The following is a 21,187-nucleotide window of genomic DNA, read 5'->3' on the forward strand; positions in this document are numbered from 1 at the left end:
TGAAAACATTCACAATAGGCTTTACTGAATATCTTTGTATCACTGGCAAAATTTGCCATTTTATAATTCCCTTTTTCAGACCACTTCTGAAAATGCTGAAAAAAAGATGCAGATTCTTCTTCCATTGTGAAAATACACCATTTATTCTTTTACTTCATTGCTGAACCAGATCTTCTGTTTTACCTCATAACAGCTTATTCTGTGAGTTAGCTGGAGGACACTGTTTAAGGTTTTTTTGAAATCCACATTATACTGACTGGCTCAACGCCCTCACCACATTCACGGACTCCTTCAAAGAATGCGATTCGTAAGCTAAGACTTCCCTTCAGGAGAACTGTGCTAACTCTTCTCTTTGTGCTGCATTTACCTGTGTGTCCACTCCTTTTCTTCATTTCAATCACATTATCCAGTGGGGAATTAAACTTTACTGGTGCACAATTCCTTCAACCATTTCTGAGAGCCAAAAATATTATTTCCGCGTAACAGTCTGCTGTAGTGGTGGTGCGGCAGGACACTGAGCACAGCGGTGCCCTCAGCCTTACTTTAGTGGAGGAAAAGAAGGTTATCAGGAGTAGTCAGCATGGATTCACCAAGGGGAAATCATGCCTGAGCAATCTGATAGCTTTCTACGATGGCATGACTGGCTGGATAGATGAAGGGAGAGCCATGGATGTTGTCTACCTGGACTTCAGCAAGGCTTTCGACACAGTCTCCCATGATATCCTCCTAGGGAAGCTCAGGAAGTATGGGCTGGATGAGTGCTCAGTGAGGTGGATTGAGAACTGGCTGAATGGCAGAACTCAGAGGGTTGTCATCAGCGGCGCTGAGTCTAGTTGGAGGCTGGTAACTAGTGGTGTCCCCCAGGGGTCAGTACTGGGCCCAGTCTTGTTCAACTTCTTTAACAACGACCTGGATGAAGAGTTAGAGTGTACCTTCAGCAAGTTTGCTGATGACACCAAACTGGGAGGTGTGGTGGATACACCAGAAGGCTGTGCTGCCATTCAGCGTGCCCTGGACAGGCTGGAAAGTTGGGCAGAGAGGAACCTGATGAGGTTCAACAAGGGCAAATGCAGGGTCCTGCACCTGGGGAGGAACAATCCCATGCATCAGTACAGGCTTGGGGCTGACCTTCTGGAGAGCAGCTCTGTGGAGAGGAACCTGGGTGTCCTAGTGGACAACAGGTTAACCATGAGCCAGCAGTGTGCCCTGGCTGCCAAGAAGGCCAATGTCATTCTGGGGTGCATTAGGAGGAGTGTGGCCAGCAGGTCGAGGGAGGTTCTCCTTCCCCTCTACACTGCCCTAGTGAGGCCTCATCTGGAGTACTGTGTCCAGTTCTGGGCTCCCCAGTTCAAGAAAGATGAAGAGAGTCCAGTGGAAGGCTACAAGGATGGTGAGGGGACTGGAACATCTCTCCTACGAGGACAGGCTGAGGGAGCTGGGCTTTTTCAGCCTAAAGAAGAGAAGGCTGAGAGGGGACCTTATAAATGCTTACAAATACCTGAGGGGTGGGTGTCAGGAGGATGGGGCCAAGCTCTTTTCAGTGGTGCCCAGCAACAGGACAAGGGGCAATGGGCACAAACTGAAGCACAGGAAGTTCCGTCTGAACATGAGGAAGAACTTCTTCCCTCTGAGGGTGACGGAGCACTGGAACAGGCTGCCCAGGGAGGTGGTGGAGTCTCCTTCTCTGGAGATATTCAAGACCCGCCTGGACAAGGTCCTCTACAACCTACTGTAGGTGACCCTGCTTCGGCAGGAGGGTTGGACTAGATGACCCACAGAGGTCCCTTCCAACCCCGAATATTCTGTGATTCTGTGATTTACCAGCAGCACTACAATTAGCGCCACAACACATACCAGAAAAGAGCGAACACAGAAAACTGTAGTACCTTGAGAGATCAAGATGACAGACAGTTATGTACTGCAAATTAATCAGACTTGGCAACAGAATATGATTTTTTTAAAATGCAAATTTTTTTTTCAGATGAGTACATAAAGCGCCACATGCGTCAGTCAACAGCAATCACATGCTCAACGCAATTTTAGTCTGTCTATATTTGGAAAAACAGTTTGAGATTGCTCAATAACAAAAAGGGGTAAGATAATCAGAAATAACTCAAGAGAAAAACTGAAATTATTTCTATAGGAGGTTTGTTTCATCAGGATAAATTTAATCAAGTGGACTAAGAAAGAATATACAAATTAAAAAAAAACTTTAAATATTAAAAAAGAAAGTGAGGAGTGGTTCAGCTTGATGAAAATGGTTATAAAACCAGAGCATAAATTAAAAACGGGGGGGGAAAAGCAAATCTTACTCTGTATTTCAGGAAATATTTAACTGCAGAAAGCAAATGCAGCCTTACATCTTGTACCATTTAAAAAACTCTCTAGATCACTGTTTAGCTTGCTCAGTTATAACAGGTATGAGCTAATTCTTTTGGTAACTCTCTAAGTTATCCCTGTACGATGGATTTGTCAAGAATCTGCTCTGAAAAACAGATTTGGAAGGAGGAGTGAACTAAAATGATCACCCAGCCTGCGCACTTCTGTAAAGACACCGAAGGTTCACGCCGCAGTTGCTGTAACACGCTGGCAGGAAGAGCAGAGGTGTACCTGGCCAGCTACGCACCTTCCCTGGCCCCCACACAGCTCGTTTACTTTCGTATGAAGAGAACACATTTTACCATAGAAGACTAGTTAAGATTTGGAAAGTTAACCTTTGTCTCCGAGCCAACTGCCAAAGCCTGCAGCAGTGGCTAGCGATGTGATCGCTTGTGAATTAATGAGTATCAGCACACATTTCTCAGGGAACAGCCATGGTCTTGGCTATAACCAGTCATTACTTACTCATTAGTTTGTTCATTTCTATCCTGTACAGGCATTCAGGGTCCCCATCGATACAGATACATTACAAAAATATGACAGCTCATTTCACAGTGATCAGGATAAAAATTTACTTTTTAAAGAAATGCTTTCTTTGCTTTGTATGAATTAGTTTCCTCAGACAGTGGAAGAGCACCCCACACACCTAGCTTGTGTTACAGCACCTGTCACAGTATTTTGGGTTTCCTGGAGTATTTAACATTACAGCCACTGGATCAAGAAAACAAACTCAGGTAGCAGCACAGACTCCATCTTTAATGCTCTGTAATTCATAAAGACAAAGATGGCATTAGCAAGCCAAGCCTTTAAGCCAGAGCATCTGCTCAGATACAGAAATAAATACAATCTGGGGGACACTTCTTATCCTGTTTGTTATTAATGCTTAATCCAGTCAGAATTAATAACAATACATTTGTGCAACAGCAATTTCCAGAGTAACTCACTCACCTGTGGATAAACCAGCTTCTTTATGAAGTCGTTTGTTAAAAAAAAAAAATGAAACATTTTAATGTTCTGTTTCTGGTGAAGGCACTATGACCGTTCTCATAGAAATTGCAATTACAATGCTGCTCTTTTAAAGCTTTCTGATTACCACTGAAAACACTTGCTGTACATTGATCATAAAGGAAAAATAATTAACAGGAAATATACAAATACAGCACATTTATAGTGTTTCATTTATGTTAAAAAAACAAAAACAGCACATTTCATTAGAAGCTAGAAACATCCCTTCTGCAAACTGATTTTTTTTTTTTAGATTGCATACAGTCATGCAATTCTCTACAGTGCAAGATTCATGCTGTTTAAAATCTCACAAATCATTTGCTACACGTGTGCTTTGTACCAGTTTCCCACTACAGGAGCACTTCAGGCTCTGCGTGCCGTAACTCTGTAGTTTAGCCACGAACTACAAAGGCGCGATGCTCACGGAACACAGCTGGAGTCCCTGTTTGTAAGGAGCCCAGCACTACAGGGGATGATCTTGTCCTGCTCCTGTACGTCAATTAACTGGGGCAGGAAGCCCGGCATACGCAAATCGAATTGCTCAATAAAGTGCTGTGTAAGTCTGAATTGAGAAAATAAATATTCCTAGATGACCTGCAGAACCATGAGATTGAGATACACTGGTTTTGCCACTTCTAGTAAAGGTCAGCATGATTCACAAAAAGAAAAATGTTCTTCAGAGTGTTTTTTGCTAGCAGGCTTTAATGTATCCATCTTTACCTTTTACCTTTTCAGGAACTGGTTCTTAAAAAACATTTGCTTTACTAAGAATAAGCATGGAGAGCAACACCACTAACACCCGAACTCTGTAAGCTTAATGGTGCCCAAAGCCACAACAAAGCGGTGAGAAAGTGATGACAGCCAGCAGCTCGCAGCATAAAAAGAGGCAAGAAGTACTGGCCATTTCTATGCAAAACATTTCTTGGCTGTTTGCTTAGCTCTGTAATAAAACACCTTTTTTTAAAAAGCATGCATCACATAGGACATTAGACCAACACCACAAACCTTCCCTTTCTAGAGGTAAAGTATCTGACTGACAGTAGAGCCAGTTCTTCTTTGAGAAGCTACAAAACCAGAATCACTCAACTGATCAGTTTCAGAACATCTAAATATTAAATTCTGTACTTAAGACTTCTCTTACAAATTGAGGTAGACACTGCAGGAATTTGCATCTGTGAAATACCAGGGCAAGCTTCAAGTGAAATATTTCTTTGAAGAAAAAAAAGGTGTGCCACCACTACTAACTGGTACAACGACGATACAGACTACAGGCATAGCTGGTATTGTTTACAAACCGTTTACCAACTCTTCCCCTTTTCCACACTGACAGACGCTGCTAAAATGCTCTTGTAAAATGAACTCTGAAGTGTCAAAGTGCCTCCAAATAAAAACTGAATAATCTATGAGAAGTTACTTTATTTCCTTTTTTTAAATATACATATATAAGATATTTTATTTCAAAAGCACAAGAACATTATACAAGTTTCAAATTTACATTTTTGCAATTAAAGATACCAATATGTGCATTATCAAATAAATTCTTCTGTCAGCTTGGATGGAACAGAAATCAGTGGCATAAGCATCTTGTGATCACTAAATACAGATTATACTCACAGTGAACAAAACTGCATAGTAATTTATGAAATGAAAGATGACCACGCTAATCAGTGAATGATATGGGAGCCCATTGGCTAAATTAGTGTGTGCAAACGTACAGAAAGATGCAACTTTCCCACTTCTTCAGCTACAAAGAGATTTCTAAAGATCTCAACATGAGCTCACCTGCTCAGACCAGCTCCTGTCCTTATATACTACAGTTCAGACAGAAAATAAAATAAAGTGATCTCACTGCGTCTTTGATAACGGAATTTTTGTGTCAGTGAAGTGCAAGGTAAGTGAAAGTTTTTGATAAATGAACAGGTAAATATCAGAGGGAAACAGTACGTGAATACAGTGTTGGTTTCAATGAGGCATACATTTGCTAGTCTTTAATATTTTTGTTGGTAAGAAGAGTTTTTATGACCTTAGAAATCGCCAGTGTATGCAAGTTTTCATGACAACTGTTCTTCGAAATGCAGTATGCATTTGAAATACATTTTAGAAAAGACTAACAGAATTAATGTTTGTCTTTAAAGGAGATTCATATTCAAGTTTAAAATCTGAAAGAATCAAAATAAGGAGAATTGTCTTACTTGCAAGAAACAGAACACCTAACAAATATACCAACGCCAACTATTTGTAACACCAGGGAAGGATTACAGCCAAATTTATAAGAGTATTTGAAATCAGAACAATATTTGGGTTCACTGGTATTCAATTTTTTAGATGAGTTACTGTGCTGTTCAGTGCACTCATATGTCCTCTAAAAACTTTAAAAAACTAAGAGAGCAATGATATTTAAATCTAAATCATTAGTTGTGATTCTACTATCTCTCATACAATCAGTAGCAAAAAAAACAAACAAAAAGAAATCATACAAAAAACACACTGTCAGAAATTAACTCGAAAACCTCTCTCTACAAGCCTTCTAAAAATGACACAAAGAATCCAAATAGCAAAGGGGCAGGGAAATTTAGAGTACTGACAACTTTAAACTTTCACACAGAAATGGGATTTCCTGGGAAAACATTTTCACCCATCACATTACAAATTCTCTCGTGTGTATTATGGCTAATTCAGAAAACAGAACAGCAAACATTTAGAACTGAAGCACAATCACATGTCATTGAGAGAGAGTTCAATCACAACTTAAGGGCAAAGACATAGACTTGGCCACCATTTTTTCCCCTTTTCTGCTCTAACTGGCACTGAACATGCCCCTCAAAAAACATGATTTCATTTATGCAGGCAGGGCTGCAAACAATAGTGACAGAGAATGAAGAGTGGGAAATTCCTCAAATACGGGCAAACAAACTCATTTCTGATTCTAAAACTTGCTGCTTTTGGGCTGTGATTTTAGTCCAGTGAGAGCTTTGAAGGTCTTCTACTTTACCAAAGGCTCTGGCTCTTGCATAACTTGCAGAGCTATACTGCAACTACCTAGCAGTATTTTCATGTTTGTTTCTCGGGGAAAAGCTCAGAAGACAAACTGTAAAAGGAGTAAAACTAAGCACAACCCAGCCAAATTGTGTAGCCCTAGACCTCTTGGGATATACAACATTAACAGAGGACAAATTCATTAGATAAAGTGCAGTTCGGCAATGCAAAAAGCATGGACTTTATTTTTTGATGCAACAAGCAAGATGGTATGCATCTTTCTATCCCATGCATTTTCTAACCCACACTTCTCCTTTAAAGAGTTAATTAACAAAAACTCTTCATTAAATCCCAAGATATAGCTGAATGCAGGCTTCTTCTGTACAACTTAATGTTTGCTGTACCTGTTGCAACAGATTCCTAAAGGTCTTGCACCACTTCCACTCCAATATTATGCCACAGATCTTGACCTATTTATAAGCTTCACTAAGCTTGGGAAAAGAACCCAGGAAGAAAGTAAAGGAAGCTTTTCCATAGCAACACCATTTAGGTGTTTTCTCAAGGCATGGAAGAAACATTAATGTGGTATGTGCCCTGGAGCACAGCATTTGGGAAGCTGTCCTTGTCAAAACATGTGAAACAACTGCAACTTCTCAAAAAAAGTGGAAATATTTCTGGACATGAGTGTTCAATAATTATTATATAATGTGGTTTTCCTTTCTGGGGGGAAGGAAAATGAAAAAAAAAAAAAAGAGCAAAATACATGACGTGAGATTCTGTTTCAATGTATCAGTAATACATCCAACCCAGAGAATCCATCAATTGTGTCTGAACTACAGAATCCACTTGAGAATAGATTATTTACTGCCACCCTCCTTTCCTTTTCCAAAGCACTGCCAAAGGTAAGAGTTTTCACTCAAAATCAACAGACTCAGAGCAGCTGCCAGTTGAATCCAAAGATGATCTGATTTGTTTCCTGGCTCCTGGCAATCTCCTCTATAATGCAGTGCTGCTGCCATAGCAGATGGAGCTTCCGGTAACGCTCCTGACATAAGTGCAGGGGATTGCCTCTTCTTCATAGAAGAAAAAAGGAGAATACCCAATAAGCATACCAGAACAGCAACTGACAAACTGTTCTATCAATAGCCTAGCATTAACACTCTTAACGATAGCCAGAAAATATTAAATACTTCTATGAACATCAATTCCACCAAGTCTACTGGAAATTAAAAAAAATTCTACATGCAAGCAGCAATGACTGCCATTTCCAAGTCGACATTTCAGCAAAGGCAGTTCTTTCACATTTCTGATGAAAAGCATACAAAGTATTCTTGAGAAAAGTAAGAAAGTTTAACACTACCAAAAATGAATGACGCATTCATGGCTGGAAATTGCCATCAGGAATTTGAAGTTAAACAAGTTCCCCAGGCCGAAATACATGTTACAGTGCTGTACATGCTAGCAGGAAGAACACATTGTCTAACTGGTACAAGAAAGAAAGAGATAACAAAATGGAAATGCAGAAGGAAAATCAGTCAAACATTTACTTACTTCAGACCTGGATCTGTTTCTCCATATTCATCCAAGTAGGGAGCAGGATATAAGCAGCCCCTGGTTTTACCTTCAATGAGGACAACTTTGCACTCTCTGATTCTTAAGGAAAAAATAGCTACATTTAAAATGCAAGACAACTCCCAGCAGGTTCTTAACTTTTTTGGCTATATTTGATTGTCAAAGCAATGTTTCTTCATCTCGGACAAAAAGAATCAAAAGCTTTGACAGTGTTGTGAATTTTGACCTTTACTCTTTAACACGTTAAATTCTGGCTAGCCACTTACTTGAGAAACATACAGACTCCAGCTCCACATTGCAGAGCATGAGAAGTACAGGCTCCCAGCTCCTCCCCATTCACCAGTTCCTGACAGCAAGTATTCTGGGAACACAACATAGCCCCACAGAATAAACACAATACTGGATGTTTTTGTTCATCATCATCAGATCGCGGGCATCTAGAAGAAGAGTAGCCAGAATGTTATTGCAGGTATTAAAACTTTAAAATAAATGTTAACTATGGATAATGCTCCTTAAAAAACAAGAACAAAAACCCCAACCCACAAACAAAAAACAAAGACATACTATCTCATAACCACATTTCACATATCTACCTCCTCTACCTGTGATGTTACATTACTTGAAATATTTTATCTGCAAGATATCTGCTTTGAGTAGGAGGCTGGACTAGATGATCTGCTGAGGTCCCTTCTAACCCAAATTATCCTATGATTCACTCTTCCTGGCATAAAACAGTGCCAACCTTCTGAGCTTGTTGTGTCCAGTGTGGAAATAATTTTCACGCTTATGGTCAAACCAAATACACATTGCACTGTTGAAAAATTAGCAGCAGATTAAGCTATAATAATTTTATATGCTATCCTATCAGACACAAGTGACTTCATTTAGTAAGTTGTTGTGTTTCAGATTTAAAGTGAACATGTGCTAGTATTGGCCAGTATAACCATAATAGTGCTTTCACTTCTGCAAAATAATTTCTGTAGATAGTTTTAACACCAGTTGCAGTAACTGCAAGAATATAAAAGCGACTAAAAGTGTCAAAACACCTAGGAGACAACTAAATACATCACATCTTACCTAAACTGAGAGGCTTGGTTCAGAAGGCAGCTATAGTCTTCAGGAAGCTTTATTAAACTATTTCTTTTCCTAGGATACCTGGGGTAAGTGAAAAAGAACTATCAGAGAATAATAAAGTTTGCAGCAAAGAACAGAATGGATAGCTATAAATCACTATCCTCCTAAGATTTCGGTCCTTTCTGCAAACTTCTGCCATTCTAGAGCAACTCTTCAGTCCTAGAAGCCCAAGTGAGAGGCTCCACACGGGAGCTTCAACATTTCTATATTCCAGCAAAAGGTGATGAAATTAAATTTCATATGTAACTGACATGTATGAAGACATTTCATATTTCAGGTAGCTTTTACTTTTTCCTGGAGTAAGCTAAATAAATTACCTAACAATGTTGTACATTCCAATGAAGGATCACTGTGTGAGCAACAATACACAACCATTTAAAGAGAAGTGTACTTTTGGCAGCAGAGCAGGAGAAAAAGTACAAGCACTCTTAACTTGCCCACAACAAGCAATTCATTGGCAAGTACTCCAGCCACGCCACCCAAGTCACAGAAGGCAAAGGCAGGGACTGGGAGAATGAAGAACCTCTCACTGTAGGAGAAGATCAGGTTTGAGACCATCTAAGGAACCTGAAGGTGCACAAGTCCATGGGGCCTGATGAGGTGCACCCGCAGGTCTTGAGGGAACTGGTGGATGAAGTTGCTAAGCCACTATCCATCATATTTGAGAAGTCGTGGCAGTCTGGTGAAGTTCCCAGTGAAAAAGGGGAAACTTAACCCCATTTTTAAAAAGGGTGAAAAGGAAGACCCAGGGAACTACAGGCCAGTCAGACTCACCTCTGTGCTTGGCAAGGTCATGGAGCAGATTCTCTTGTAAACTACACTAAGGCGCATGCAAAATAAGGAGGTGATTGGTGACAGCCAACATGGCTTCACTAAGGGCAAATCATGCCTGACAAATTCGGCGGCCTTCTACAGCCGGGTTACTGCATTGGTGGATAAGGGAAAAGAAACTGATGTCATGTGTCTGGAATTGTGCAAAGCATTTGACACTGTCCCACGTGACATCCTTGTCTCTAAATTGGAGAGACATGGATCTGATGGATGGACCACTCAAGGGATAAGGAATTGGCTGGATGGTCACACTCAAGGAGTTGTGGTCAAAGGCTCGATGTTCAAGTGCGGACCAGTGACAAGTGGCATTCCTCAGGGGTCAGTACTGGGACCAGCACCATTTAGCATCTTTGTTGGCAACATGGACAGTGGGACTGAGTGCACCCTCAGGAAGTTTGCCAACAACACCAAGCTGTGCAGTGCAGCCGATGCGCTGGAGGGAACGGGTGCCATCCGGATGGACCAGGACAGGCTTGAGAGGTGTGCCTGTGTGAACCTCATGAAGTTCAACATGGCCAAGTGCAAGGTCCTGCACGTGGGTTGGGGAAATCCCAAGCACAAATACAGGCTGGGCGGAGAATGGATTGGAAGAAGCCCTGAAGAGAAAGACTTGGGCGTGATGGTTGACAAGAAGCTAAACATGACCCAGCAATGTGCCCTTGCAGCCCAGAAGGCCAACCATATGCTGGGCTGCATCAAAAGCAGCGTGGCCAGCAGGTCGAGGGAGATTCTGCCCCTCTGCTCCACCCTGGGGAGACCCCACCCGGAGTCCTGCATCCAGCTCTGCAGCTCTCAGCACAGGAAAGACGTGGAGCTGTTGGAGCAGGTCCAGAGGAGGGCCACAAAAATGGTCCGGGGGCTGGAGCACCTGTCCTGTGAGAGAAGGCTGAGAGAGCTGGGGTTGTTCAGCCTGGAGAAAAGGCTGCACGGAGGCCTTATTGTGGCCTTCCTGTATGTAAAGTGGGCCTGCAGGAAAGCTGGAGAGGGACTTTTTACAAGGGCATGTAGTGATAGGACAAGGGGTGATGGCTTTAAACTAAAAGAGGGTAGATTTAGATTAGATCTAAGAAAGAAATTCTTCACTGTGAGGGTGGTGAGGCACTGGCACAGGTTGCCCAGAGAAGCTGTGGCTGCCCCCTCCCTGGCAGTGTTCAAGGCCAGGCTGGATAGAGCTTTTAGGAACCTGCTCTAGCGGAAGGTGTCCCTGTCCATAGTAGGGGGGTTGGAACTAGGTGATCTATAAGGTCCCTTCCAACCCAAACCATTCTACGATTCTTTCAATAGTTTTAAGTCAAAAACAGAAGAAAAACCAAAACAACAACAACATGAAACTTACTTTACTGCAATGCTTTTCCCCTTCAAACAACTTAACACCACAGGGTCAGCACACCACCTGTTTCAAACAAACATTTGCAGATGACAGTGTTTGATAATAATATACATTTAGAATCACATTACAGTTTTGCTTGTATGCTTGCTTAGAAAGGCCAATGTGTCTACCAAAACAATGGCAGACATTGGCAAGTTACTAAATAGAGCAATTGCTATGTTGAAGATATCTTTTAAGTTCTTTCTACAAAAGGGAGGAGAATGGAGAGAGAACTGTAGCAGATGGTTTCTCAACAATCATAAAATTAGTCTTCTGAAATAAGATTCCTTCAAAAAAACATATGGGAACTTGCATGATGATTTAACAACTGTTACTATTGCATTAAATATATAGCCTCCTACTTGAAATCTGTTTTTGACTGGGAGAACTACAACGGATTTGCTCACCCTGCCTCTAGTCATTGTTCTCCAATGTTCACAAGCAGCTGTCCTCTGTGTTCTCTTATAAAGACCGTTATGTCTTTGAGCAAACATACAGGAACACAGAAGACAGACTTATTTAATAATTTACTATGCTATTAATTAATAAATAATTATATGTACTACAAATGCAATTAATTGTAGTAAAATTGTATGTAGGGAATTGTTTAGGTCAGCTATATGGACTGTAAGTTGGAGTCAACAGCTCAAAATGTCTCTAAATTGAAGGAATCTAGACAACAAAACAGAACAGTGGAAAACAAACAAACAGAAAAAGCTAGCGTGAGCCAGAGAATTCTCCCAAGAACCAGGAATAATAATTAATGCAACCAAGTGCTCAAACAGTCACAATTAAATACATGGAGACCTTCTTCAACACAATATAGCAGGATTATTCGGGGGGGGGGGGGGGGGGGGGGGGGGTGGATGTGTATTTTAACTTGTGATTTTGAATGAAGAATTTTACCAATTATTTCGACATTGATCAGCCTGTTTTGGAAATCCAGAGAAGAAACAGCACCAAAGCCTCAGCCTGCCAGCTACATAATTTTGCATATTCTCATTTTATAGCTTGTGTAATCAGCACTTTTGCTGCAGGCAGATTAAAAATAGGCCTATGAACAGTAAAGGGCATACTATGCAAGCAAAGGTCTATAACTTCTTTCTGCATGAATGATTTCACGTAGGTCTGCAAACCCTAGTCTCTTAAACTATAATTGTTTAATGTTTGAATTACTATAGAATGTTTTATGTTTTTTAAGTGCTTTAAGAGATTCAGTATACCTACGTGTATCAAACAAATGTTTAGAACTCTACTATGAATTTCAGCTCTATCATTTATTAACAAATTTGATCCAGAATTCCCATGGGGCCATCACAACAGAAAAATGTGGCCTGTCCAGTCCCAGTTAGTACCTTTGAAGCAGTGGATTTACTGTGTCCCAATATTCCTGGAAGAGCAGGAACAAATTGGTAGGTAGAGAGAGGTAACTACAAAGTGCCTTGAATTGCCCTTCTTCAGAAACTGAAAAAGAAAACATGAGCAACTGTTACATTGTTTCAGCACTGCTGAACAATTCACTCAAAACTAGAAATCTCCTGATCCCCTTTCCATTGAGTAACACGCATCTTACAGCTTCAGCATAGCTCCTAGCTAGTACAATTGGATGTAATTCCACTGACTTCATCAGAGCCATAATAACTTGCATTAGCTGATGATCTGCTTTAGGTTTAATAAACTTGACATATATTATTAAATAATTGTAAGTCATGTATAAGTCACTGTAAAAACAGAACTCCTTGCTTAAATTCCATTTCACTGCATAACATGTAACACGTTAGTGCAGCAGATTTCTGTACTTAACACAGTTTAGCTTTTTACTATCTTTTTGGCCTGCAACAATATTAACTTTTGCTATGATCAAGTCAGTGCTAATACGTTACATAAAGTTGGGCTAATTTAATAGTTTGCTGGGTGGTCATTTATTGGCTCTGCTACAGAAAATGGCATTACTGATTCACCAGGAAGACTCCTCCCTATACAATCAAAGTTCCAGACTAATAGAAAGGACAACAGCATATCCCAAAGTGTGAGTTTTGAACTCATGTATCCTAATCAAATTCAAACTTAGTTAACAGTTTCTATAAATCAATTTCAGATGCTGTATTTTGTCTCAGTTGTTCACAGCAATTTTGGCCCTCCTTTCCAAACAGCTGATGCAGTGTTTCACTGCATTTTGACAGAAGACAAAATACTTATTTCTGGGTTTAGTATCTGTAATGCATTAGGATCCTTTAAGGAAGAGGTTTAAGTTTTATAATGTGCTTTACTTCTGCTTGCCTCTGTTTTGCCGAATCCCTGTGTCATTAGCATTTACCAACATTAGCATCTGCACAAAAAGGTTTGGGTTTTTTGTTGTTGTTTTGTGTTTTTTTTTTCAAATATACTCCAGGCTGTTTTTCAGGTGGTGTAATCTAAGCCCCTAGAATTATCCTTAAATCACAGAATCTTTATATCCACAAATACTACCAATACGTCATTCATATTTTACGTATTTGCAGATACTCAGAAGTAACACTCTTCCATGCAAAGAAGGCTGAGACAACCCAGCTTCTCATACAAATTAGTATTTCCTTTTCTTTCCAAGTCTTACTTTAACGTATTAACTATTGTTAAGTTACATTTAAAAATTCCATTCTTCCAAGAAAGTAGTAAACAAAATCAATATATAGATACATTTCTTTCTCATATTTACCTTGTAGTAGTTCCTCAGGTGGAGAAATTCCCAGCAAATAATGAAAAAATAAAGCAGCACAACGAAGGTAAGGCATGATGCCTTTTTTAACACAATCCCACACAAGCCAGCCTGGAATATCTTGACTAAAGCAACTGTAATACACAAATAAGAAATAGCTGCAGTAGTTCACAGTGCAAATCCCTCTAGCATTTTCACATTTTGGCTAGTATTGGTAGAATGGCAGCTGTGTAGCAGCAACACTGATGCACCCCAAATTCTGTGAAACGCAGCCACCAGCACCTAACTTCCGACCTCCCCTCTGCCTGAGGAATGAGTACTGAGCTTAAGTAGAACGCTTACATTAAGTCTTCAAATTATCGCCTTACATTTTTCAGAATTATTAAAAATAAATAGCCAATATAACTCACAATAACCAAATTTAATCTGTGCAATACAGCACCACACACAGAGCAACTGATTCTTGCACTGGTTGGTTTCTTATTATCGAAAGCCAGCAATTTTTTGAAATGGTGAAAGTTTTTAGTTCACTTGGTGCTTTGAAATAAATTAAAAAATGAGGAAAAAGCCAAATAAACATAAATACTCTTCAGGAACAACAAAACCGACAGAATTAAAAACCTAATACCTCATACTTTGTTATGACAGTCACAACAGTAACACTCATATTGTTTAAAATAAAGCTATACTAATTTCATTTTTAACAAAAAATACTGGTGTGATACTGATCTCAGTAATTATTCTTGTGGTTTGTGCAATATGAGCATTTAATCTAAATTTTATAGTAAATTTAACTTACTTACAGTGTCCTTGTTCTCTAAAAATTATAAACTTAATTCAATTCACATTTATGTGAACAAGATGTTCACACAAATGTTGACCGGGACCTGCTGAGGAACAACGTGTAAAGCAGTATTATAAGATCAGAGACCATTGCAAAATTGTTATGGAGATTGTACTGTGTAAGTACAGATGGGTCAGAGTTAGAAGACGACAATGTACAGAAATTATAACACTAAAAATTCCAGTGTCAGGTTGCCTAAACTTGGCATTTAATTCTGTACCTACGCATCTCAGTACCATGACCTGATTTTCTAAAATGCACAGCACCTATGACTAAGCTCATGCCTCAGAAAAATTACTCCTATTATTTAAATATCAAATTTTAAAAATTTAGAAATTTAGGCTTAAAACTTTTAGACAAGTGGGTAGCAATGTCAATCCTTGAGAAACATAGCTTTGCAACCAGCCTTGGTGAAGATAAATCCAAGCAGAATTTGTAGAGGGTGGATCCATATTTTCTACCTTATTTCACACACAGATACTGAAGTACTAAAGAGTCTGTAGCTACACCTATCAAAAAAGTCTGAAAAGATGGGCACTAACGCTCAAACCAGTAAGTAACTGTGTTTAGCTTTACACTTTTCCCTCTCTTATAGTACAGCCATTTCCTTCTTTCTGGTTTCCATCTATAATGGAGATATATCAAACAACAAATCAAGGGAAAAAAAAAAAATGACTACTGTAGTTAGCGGTTGTATTTCTCTCCAGAACAGATACAGGTATTTTTTTCATCCTTAGACTAAGAATTGACTCTGTTTGCCACAAAAACTAGCTATTTTAACCAGACATGTTCTTTTTCACCAGATTCCTTTATTTCGGTGTTCAGGAATATGGGAAGAAAGCACAAGGCATTGTGCTAACTCCCCATACAAAATGGATAATTATTTTCTTGTTTTCTGAGTTGTTGAGGTCCATCCCTGTGGATTACCATCTTTCTAGGAAAACACAATGCTACTTACCCACTGGTGTACTGGCAAACCTCTCTACAGAAAGACTGTGCAGACCGTGCCTCCTCACTGTTGTCAGACGATCGAGTAGTAGGGGATTCTGCACACAAAAAGACGAATCTCACTGTAAATGCACTTCATTTTGTGACAAACTTCTCCTTTTTTTTACATATACTGAGCTCTTTTTTTCTAATTGCATTACAGAAATATTTCCACTTTATTTTGCTTAATTCTTTTCTATTTGCTGTTTTTAACCTAACAAATGTTCTCCTAAAACTGCATGCTATAAAGAAGAACCAGGACTACTGCCTCATTGCTCATCCTCCCATAAAAACTGCTTCCTTCCCTTGAACTTATGAAGTTATTGTCCTATGTAGATTAAGGTACGGCAATTTTGTTTTGTTTTGTTTTGTTTAATCCCATCATGTTGAAGAAAAAGGAAAGTAGTAGCTAGGAAGCCTGCAGATTACTGACAGTTTTTAACAGCAGTATGAAATACAGAGAAAAGTGAAATTGTCTGCTATCAGTTTATAGGATTCTATATTTCAGCTCTGGGTATTTACTAGGTTGAAGGGTAAAGAAAAGTTTATTTCCCAAACTCATACTAACTGTCACTGCACAGCTCAGAGTGCTGTTGCTGGGCAGAGCTTTGCTGCTTCTACAAGGAGTGAAGAGGGGAAAGTTACCACTCTGGAATGACTGACTTGATCAAGTACTGATATATCAATAATTATTTTGTTTTCTTAGGCTAAGCACACAGAGGTGATACAATAAAATGCTCTGGAAGTTATATAGTGCTATTTATTTTTTACAAAAATCAGTTTTGACTACTTACCACTGAGTGTTATTTATTATGAGGAAGTTTACACCTGGAAGACACTAATCATGTCCATCCATTATTTTTAAGAACGTGTGTAAAATGCCAGAACAATCCAACCCAAATACACCTCTACCTGTTGCTGAAGAGATGACGATTTGTGTTATGTGTGCCAGTGTTGTCAGATGGAAGAGATAGAGGTGGTTATAGGCTGAACTAATCGATGAAGGTTGCAAGTCTACAGCATCCTCCCAATATAAAGATGGAAATGATAACACAACTCCCATCTACAGTGAAAAGGAAAGAGCAAATATCAGAGTAACAGAAATTTGGTAATAGGTACATGGTTAATAGAAATTATATTCTCACTCTGCATTTATATTTCATTTCTGTAGTCAATTAAAGTATGTCCATTTATCTTGCCAGTCTGAATACACAAAGTGTAGCAAAAACTCACTGGAAAATATTAACCATTTGTGCCCCCCTCTAGCATGTAGGAAACTCAGATATAGTTCCATTGTAATTGCCAGTTTAGAGATACACCAAGAGAAAGCTTGTCCAGTTCCTAGAAAGCTTAAGTTTTAGTTTTCAGCATTAGACAAAGCACACCGAAGAAAGTGAGAAGAGAGACCACGCATTGGTTAGAATGTCAACCAGGGCAAAACAGGTTTTATTTTGGTGGGGTTCGGTTGGTTGGTTTTTGTTGGCTTTTTGTTGTGTGGTTTTGTTGGGCTTTCTTTAATAACAGAAGAAACTATAACACAGAGTCATATTAAGAAAGGAAAAAAGAGGCTAAGAAGAGTAAAGAAGGTAATGAGAGTGAACGCGAAGGAATCGGAAGGCATGAGAGGCCTACTGAGACAAAGGGCAAGTGAGGGAAACAAGCTGGCTGGCTGCATTTCTCAGAGTTTTTTTTAAGATTTGATAGCACTGGAGGTAATAAAAGGATGACTGAGATTGCAAACATAAAATTTAGTATGAGTGAGACAGCAAAGACTTGAAAGCTAGAAGAACAGCAGAACTAAAAGGAAACAGTTGTATATAGCAGCTCCGTGTGATCATTTGCTTGTATGCAGTGCTCATGTATAATCATTTGACTCATGCAAGTGAACAGATAATGCAGGACTATCTACAGGGTAAAGTACAGAAAAATCCATGCTCAAAAGGAGAAGTATTAATATGAAGAATAAAATGAACCTGCTTACCAAAATGTGGAACATATCTACTTCTAAGAGTGACGGAGTATCCTCCACTTTAAAGTTTGGTAGAAGAACTACAAAATAAAGGTATCAGTTATGCATTTGACATGTATTTTCTTCTTTTCAATTGAACTGCAATTCAGAATCTGATTTTACAGCCTCTATTGTTTCTGTGTTTTCATCACAAAAATGTCCCAAGTCTCTGAACTAAGGAAGTATCTACTTAATTAACTGCTTACAACTTATTTAACTGATTGTGCACCTGTTCAGCTATTTCCACATATCAAATCAGCTCACAATTTTAACGACTATCTTCACAATTCTGAGATAAAAATCTTTTTTTCTCCAGCTCTAATAAAGCACACAGTGTTAAGAGTGAAGTCCACAAGTGTACTTAAGCACTGCAACAGTAGATGCATCACAGCCTAGCCCAACAGAAAAGCCTGTACCACGCCTAAGAATCCTATCGACTAGAAAGTAAGTCAAAGAGGGGTATTCACAAAGGCCACCATGCTAACCTGATCAGGAAGAAACATGGAGGATAGCTGTGTGTCTCAAACTATCTCTCCCTGAGACTAAAATATCTTAAAAGGCTGCTTGCAGCCTACTTTGAAAGTACTAAAAAGCTGAAGTCTCACAATCAAGAGAGAAGAATACCTGTTTTGTGGCTTTATCCACCTGTTCAGCACAGAACTTGAGTAATTTTGAACACTGCCAGAAATAGACTGTCAACCATCTGTAAATATTCCAGACCTGAGTATCTCCAGGCCTAGGTAATCTGGCATAGAGGATTTTTTGGGGACTTCACTGATATAGGACTGGGTTAATAGAATTATTGATTACCTAAGTTCAAGCAATACTCCCTGATTCCAGGCAACATTAGAGAAACTGAAGTTAGCATTCTTATCAGCAGTCTAACCTTTGCTTCTACACTGTATTAATGTATGTGCCATTTTTCAATATAAACTTCTTCAACACGAAAGATAGAAAAGAAAAGGAACACAACACCTCCTAGAAGCCGAATCAGATGTTTCTGAATCAGGACCTGTGGTGATGTTGTTCTCTGAGCAGCTGCAAACTGCACTAATGCTTTAAGGCCACTGTGCTAGAGTGCAAGAGAAAAATGGTTGGACAGGAAAAAAGGAAAAATATAATAGTGAAATAAAGTTGTGAAAACATATGTACTACTACAAATAGAACACACACCAATAAGTGAATTTAGCATGAACTTCCATGTATAAGTAGAAACATTACTCTTCCAAAATGCTCTTTATGTTTTCAGTCTAAACATTGAGAGCCATCCCTCAAGAGAGAACAATCTTGATGTTAGCAGTTTCAACAGCAAGTTTTTAACGTGTGTATGTTTTATATATAAACTTTTTTGTTTAAAATGTATTGCATCTCTTACTTGCCCATACCTGTCTATTTTGTAGAGATCCAAATAAAGGCTTGCCCTCCGTTTCCAAAAGGTTTTCTTAAAATTAAACACAGAAAAAAAATAAGTTGCTTTGTTCTACAGGAACATAAAATTTTTGTTATAATACACTTTGTCCAAGATTAATTTATTCTTAGTATACATACTTCTTTTTAAAGATCAACTTCATTCTGGTAAGAGAATTCTGTTGAAAAATCTAGCTTAAATGGTACTGAATGTTTCCCAGATAAACGGTTGTAACAATCTTTTTAAAAACTTTTGTTTTTCAGATCTTGCTCACTAAGGATTTAAGGGAACAGCATTTCACATAAGTGACGGTAAGACACTCTACCTTAGTTGTTTTTAGTTTAGTTGTGTTTTCAGCTACCCTTATGCAACACTCAAAAACATCAAGATACATTTACAGGGATGCTATACAGCCATCTTACCCTCAGATTTACACTACTGTGTTTGACTGCAGTTTAACAAACATATTTTGAAAATAAAATTCCCAAGCTGGAATACAATTCAGCTTTTCTGCCTGAGGAGGTTCTAAGCTAATAAAAATAAGCAACCAAATTAACTCAACTGAGTAAAAAGGTTCACAGAACTTGAGTTCAACAGATTTGAATAAATTTAGAAGTTTTCGTCACTTTTCAGAGATGAATCAGTTCAATATCTTTGAATTTTTTGTTTTCATTGGGAGGTTTTTGTTTTTTGTTGTTTTGTTTTTTTTAAACCACCTCTAACAAAAAATGAAAGGGTTTTAACTTAGCACTTCCACACATCAGTTTAACACACAATATGTGGAGTTGCTGAGGAAATAGGGGAAAAATCAGATTTATATTTTTAAGTGTCTGTCTTTCAGCAATAAAAGCAATTCACATCCCTTGGGTCAATGATGCTTTGAACCTCCTCTTGAGACTCCACTAATACAGGTAGCTCAGGTTCCTTGTCTAGGCAGCTTGGCTACATGCCTATTCAATGGTTTTAATAATTCACCCTTTGACTAGATTCAAAACCAGCACACGACAAGCTATGCAGGCAGTTCTGCTTTACAACTCGATGGAAGCCTGCTCTGTTTGTAAACAAAAATGAATACAAGGAAGTGGTGCAGCCTAGGATAGGTCAGACTGTCACACTGGTACCTCTGGTTTTATAATCCTCGCCTGGTAAGGCATCAGAATTTTCTACTTCTGACATATACCCTTGATATTACATCTGTGATAACATAATATTTGCTGGCAAACACATCCCTGACAGCCACCAAGGTCCTTTTTTAGATAGGAAATGTAAACAATCTGCACAGCATTAAGTGCATCAACATTTATAGAGCTGGGTGGCTTCCAGTCCTCTCTTAACCCATTTGAAAACTCTGATAAAATCCAACACTAAAAAGATGCAATCAGTTTTCATGACTATTCCTGCCTTACCAGAATATTCCCAGTCATCAAAAAAACCTTTGAACTCTTGATACTCCAGTGGGGTCAAGTCCACTATAGATTTAAGGTAGACTGCACTTCTGCCTCAACAACTTCATCAAGAAAAAAAATGGTATACTTGGCAAATCATTTTTATGGACTTGTACACTTACATTCTAAATTCCTTCAGGATGCATTTCAGGCTTATCTCTTGCCTCTCTCCCTGCCTGGAAGCCACTACAGTTTTACCTACAGCTTCATGTTTATCACACAAACTTCTTTATGTGTATAGTGCAGATATGAAGTGTGACAGGTACATTATTCCCAAAAATGCAATCATTTTTATGGTAATTACTTTGCCTTCAAAAAGAGATTCATACCAGAGAATATTTGGGGGTTGGTTTGGTGTTTTTTTTCCTACCAGGTATCTGCTTAGCAATTTCAGAACACAAAAGACCATATTTCTTCCACAAATTCCGTGAGAATTATTTGAGAATAGAGACAAAAAGAAATAACGAGAGTGAGTACTATTTCATAGCTGTTAGATATTTAGCTGTGTAAGAGATGCCTGCAGATCAACGATCT

At 38.9% G+C, this 21,187-nt stretch overlaps 1 protein-coding gene across 6 annotated transcripts in view; it reads right to left on the reverse strand.

The window, feature by feature from the left end:
* Positions 1–4,780: 4,780 nt before the first annotated feature.
* The window catches only part of UBR1 (ubiquitin protein ligase E3 component n-recognin 1), a 74,150-nt gene continuing 57,743 nt past the window's right edge, over positions 4,781–21,187 (reverse strand). For 5 of the 6 annotated variants that reach the window (XM_075427569.1, XM_075427567.1, XM_075427568.1 and 2 more), the window contains 12 exons: positions 19,186–19,241; positions 18,776–18,872; positions 17,774–17,841; positions 16,705–16,855; positions 15,764–15,851; positions 13,962–14,095; positions 12,622–12,730; positions 11,234–11,290; positions 9,010–9,087; positions 8,199–8,369; positions 7,912–8,013; positions 4,781–7,433 (listed from right to left, as the gene is read on the reverse strand). In XM_075427569.1, the coding sequence (XP_075283684.1) occupies positions 7,292–7,433; positions 7,912–8,013; positions 8,199–8,369; positions 9,010–9,087; positions 11,234–11,290; positions 12,622–12,730; positions 13,962–14,095; positions 15,764–15,851; positions 16,705–16,855; positions 17,774–17,841; positions 18,776–18,872; positions 19,186–19,241 (1,253 nt within the window). In that variant the 3' untranslated portion in view covers positions 4,781–7,291. Of the gene's footprint in view, positions 7,434–7,911; positions 8,014–8,198; positions 8,370–9,009; positions 9,088–11,233; positions 11,291–12,621; positions 12,731–13,961; positions 14,096–15,763; positions 15,852–16,586; positions 16,631–16,704; positions 16,856–17,773; positions 17,842–18,775; positions 18,873–19,185; positions 19,242–21,187 lie in introns of those variants that run through there. The other variant, XM_075427571.1, reaches the window with a different exon arrangement.

Source organism: Opisthocomus hoazin, chromosome 7, assembly GCF_030867145.1.
Source record: "Opisthocomus hoazin isolate bOpiHoa1 chromosome 7, bOpiHoa1.hap1, whole genome shotgun sequence".
NCBI lineage: Eukaryota > Metazoa > Chordata > Aves > Opisthocomiformes > Opisthocomidae > Opisthocomus > Opisthocomus hoazin.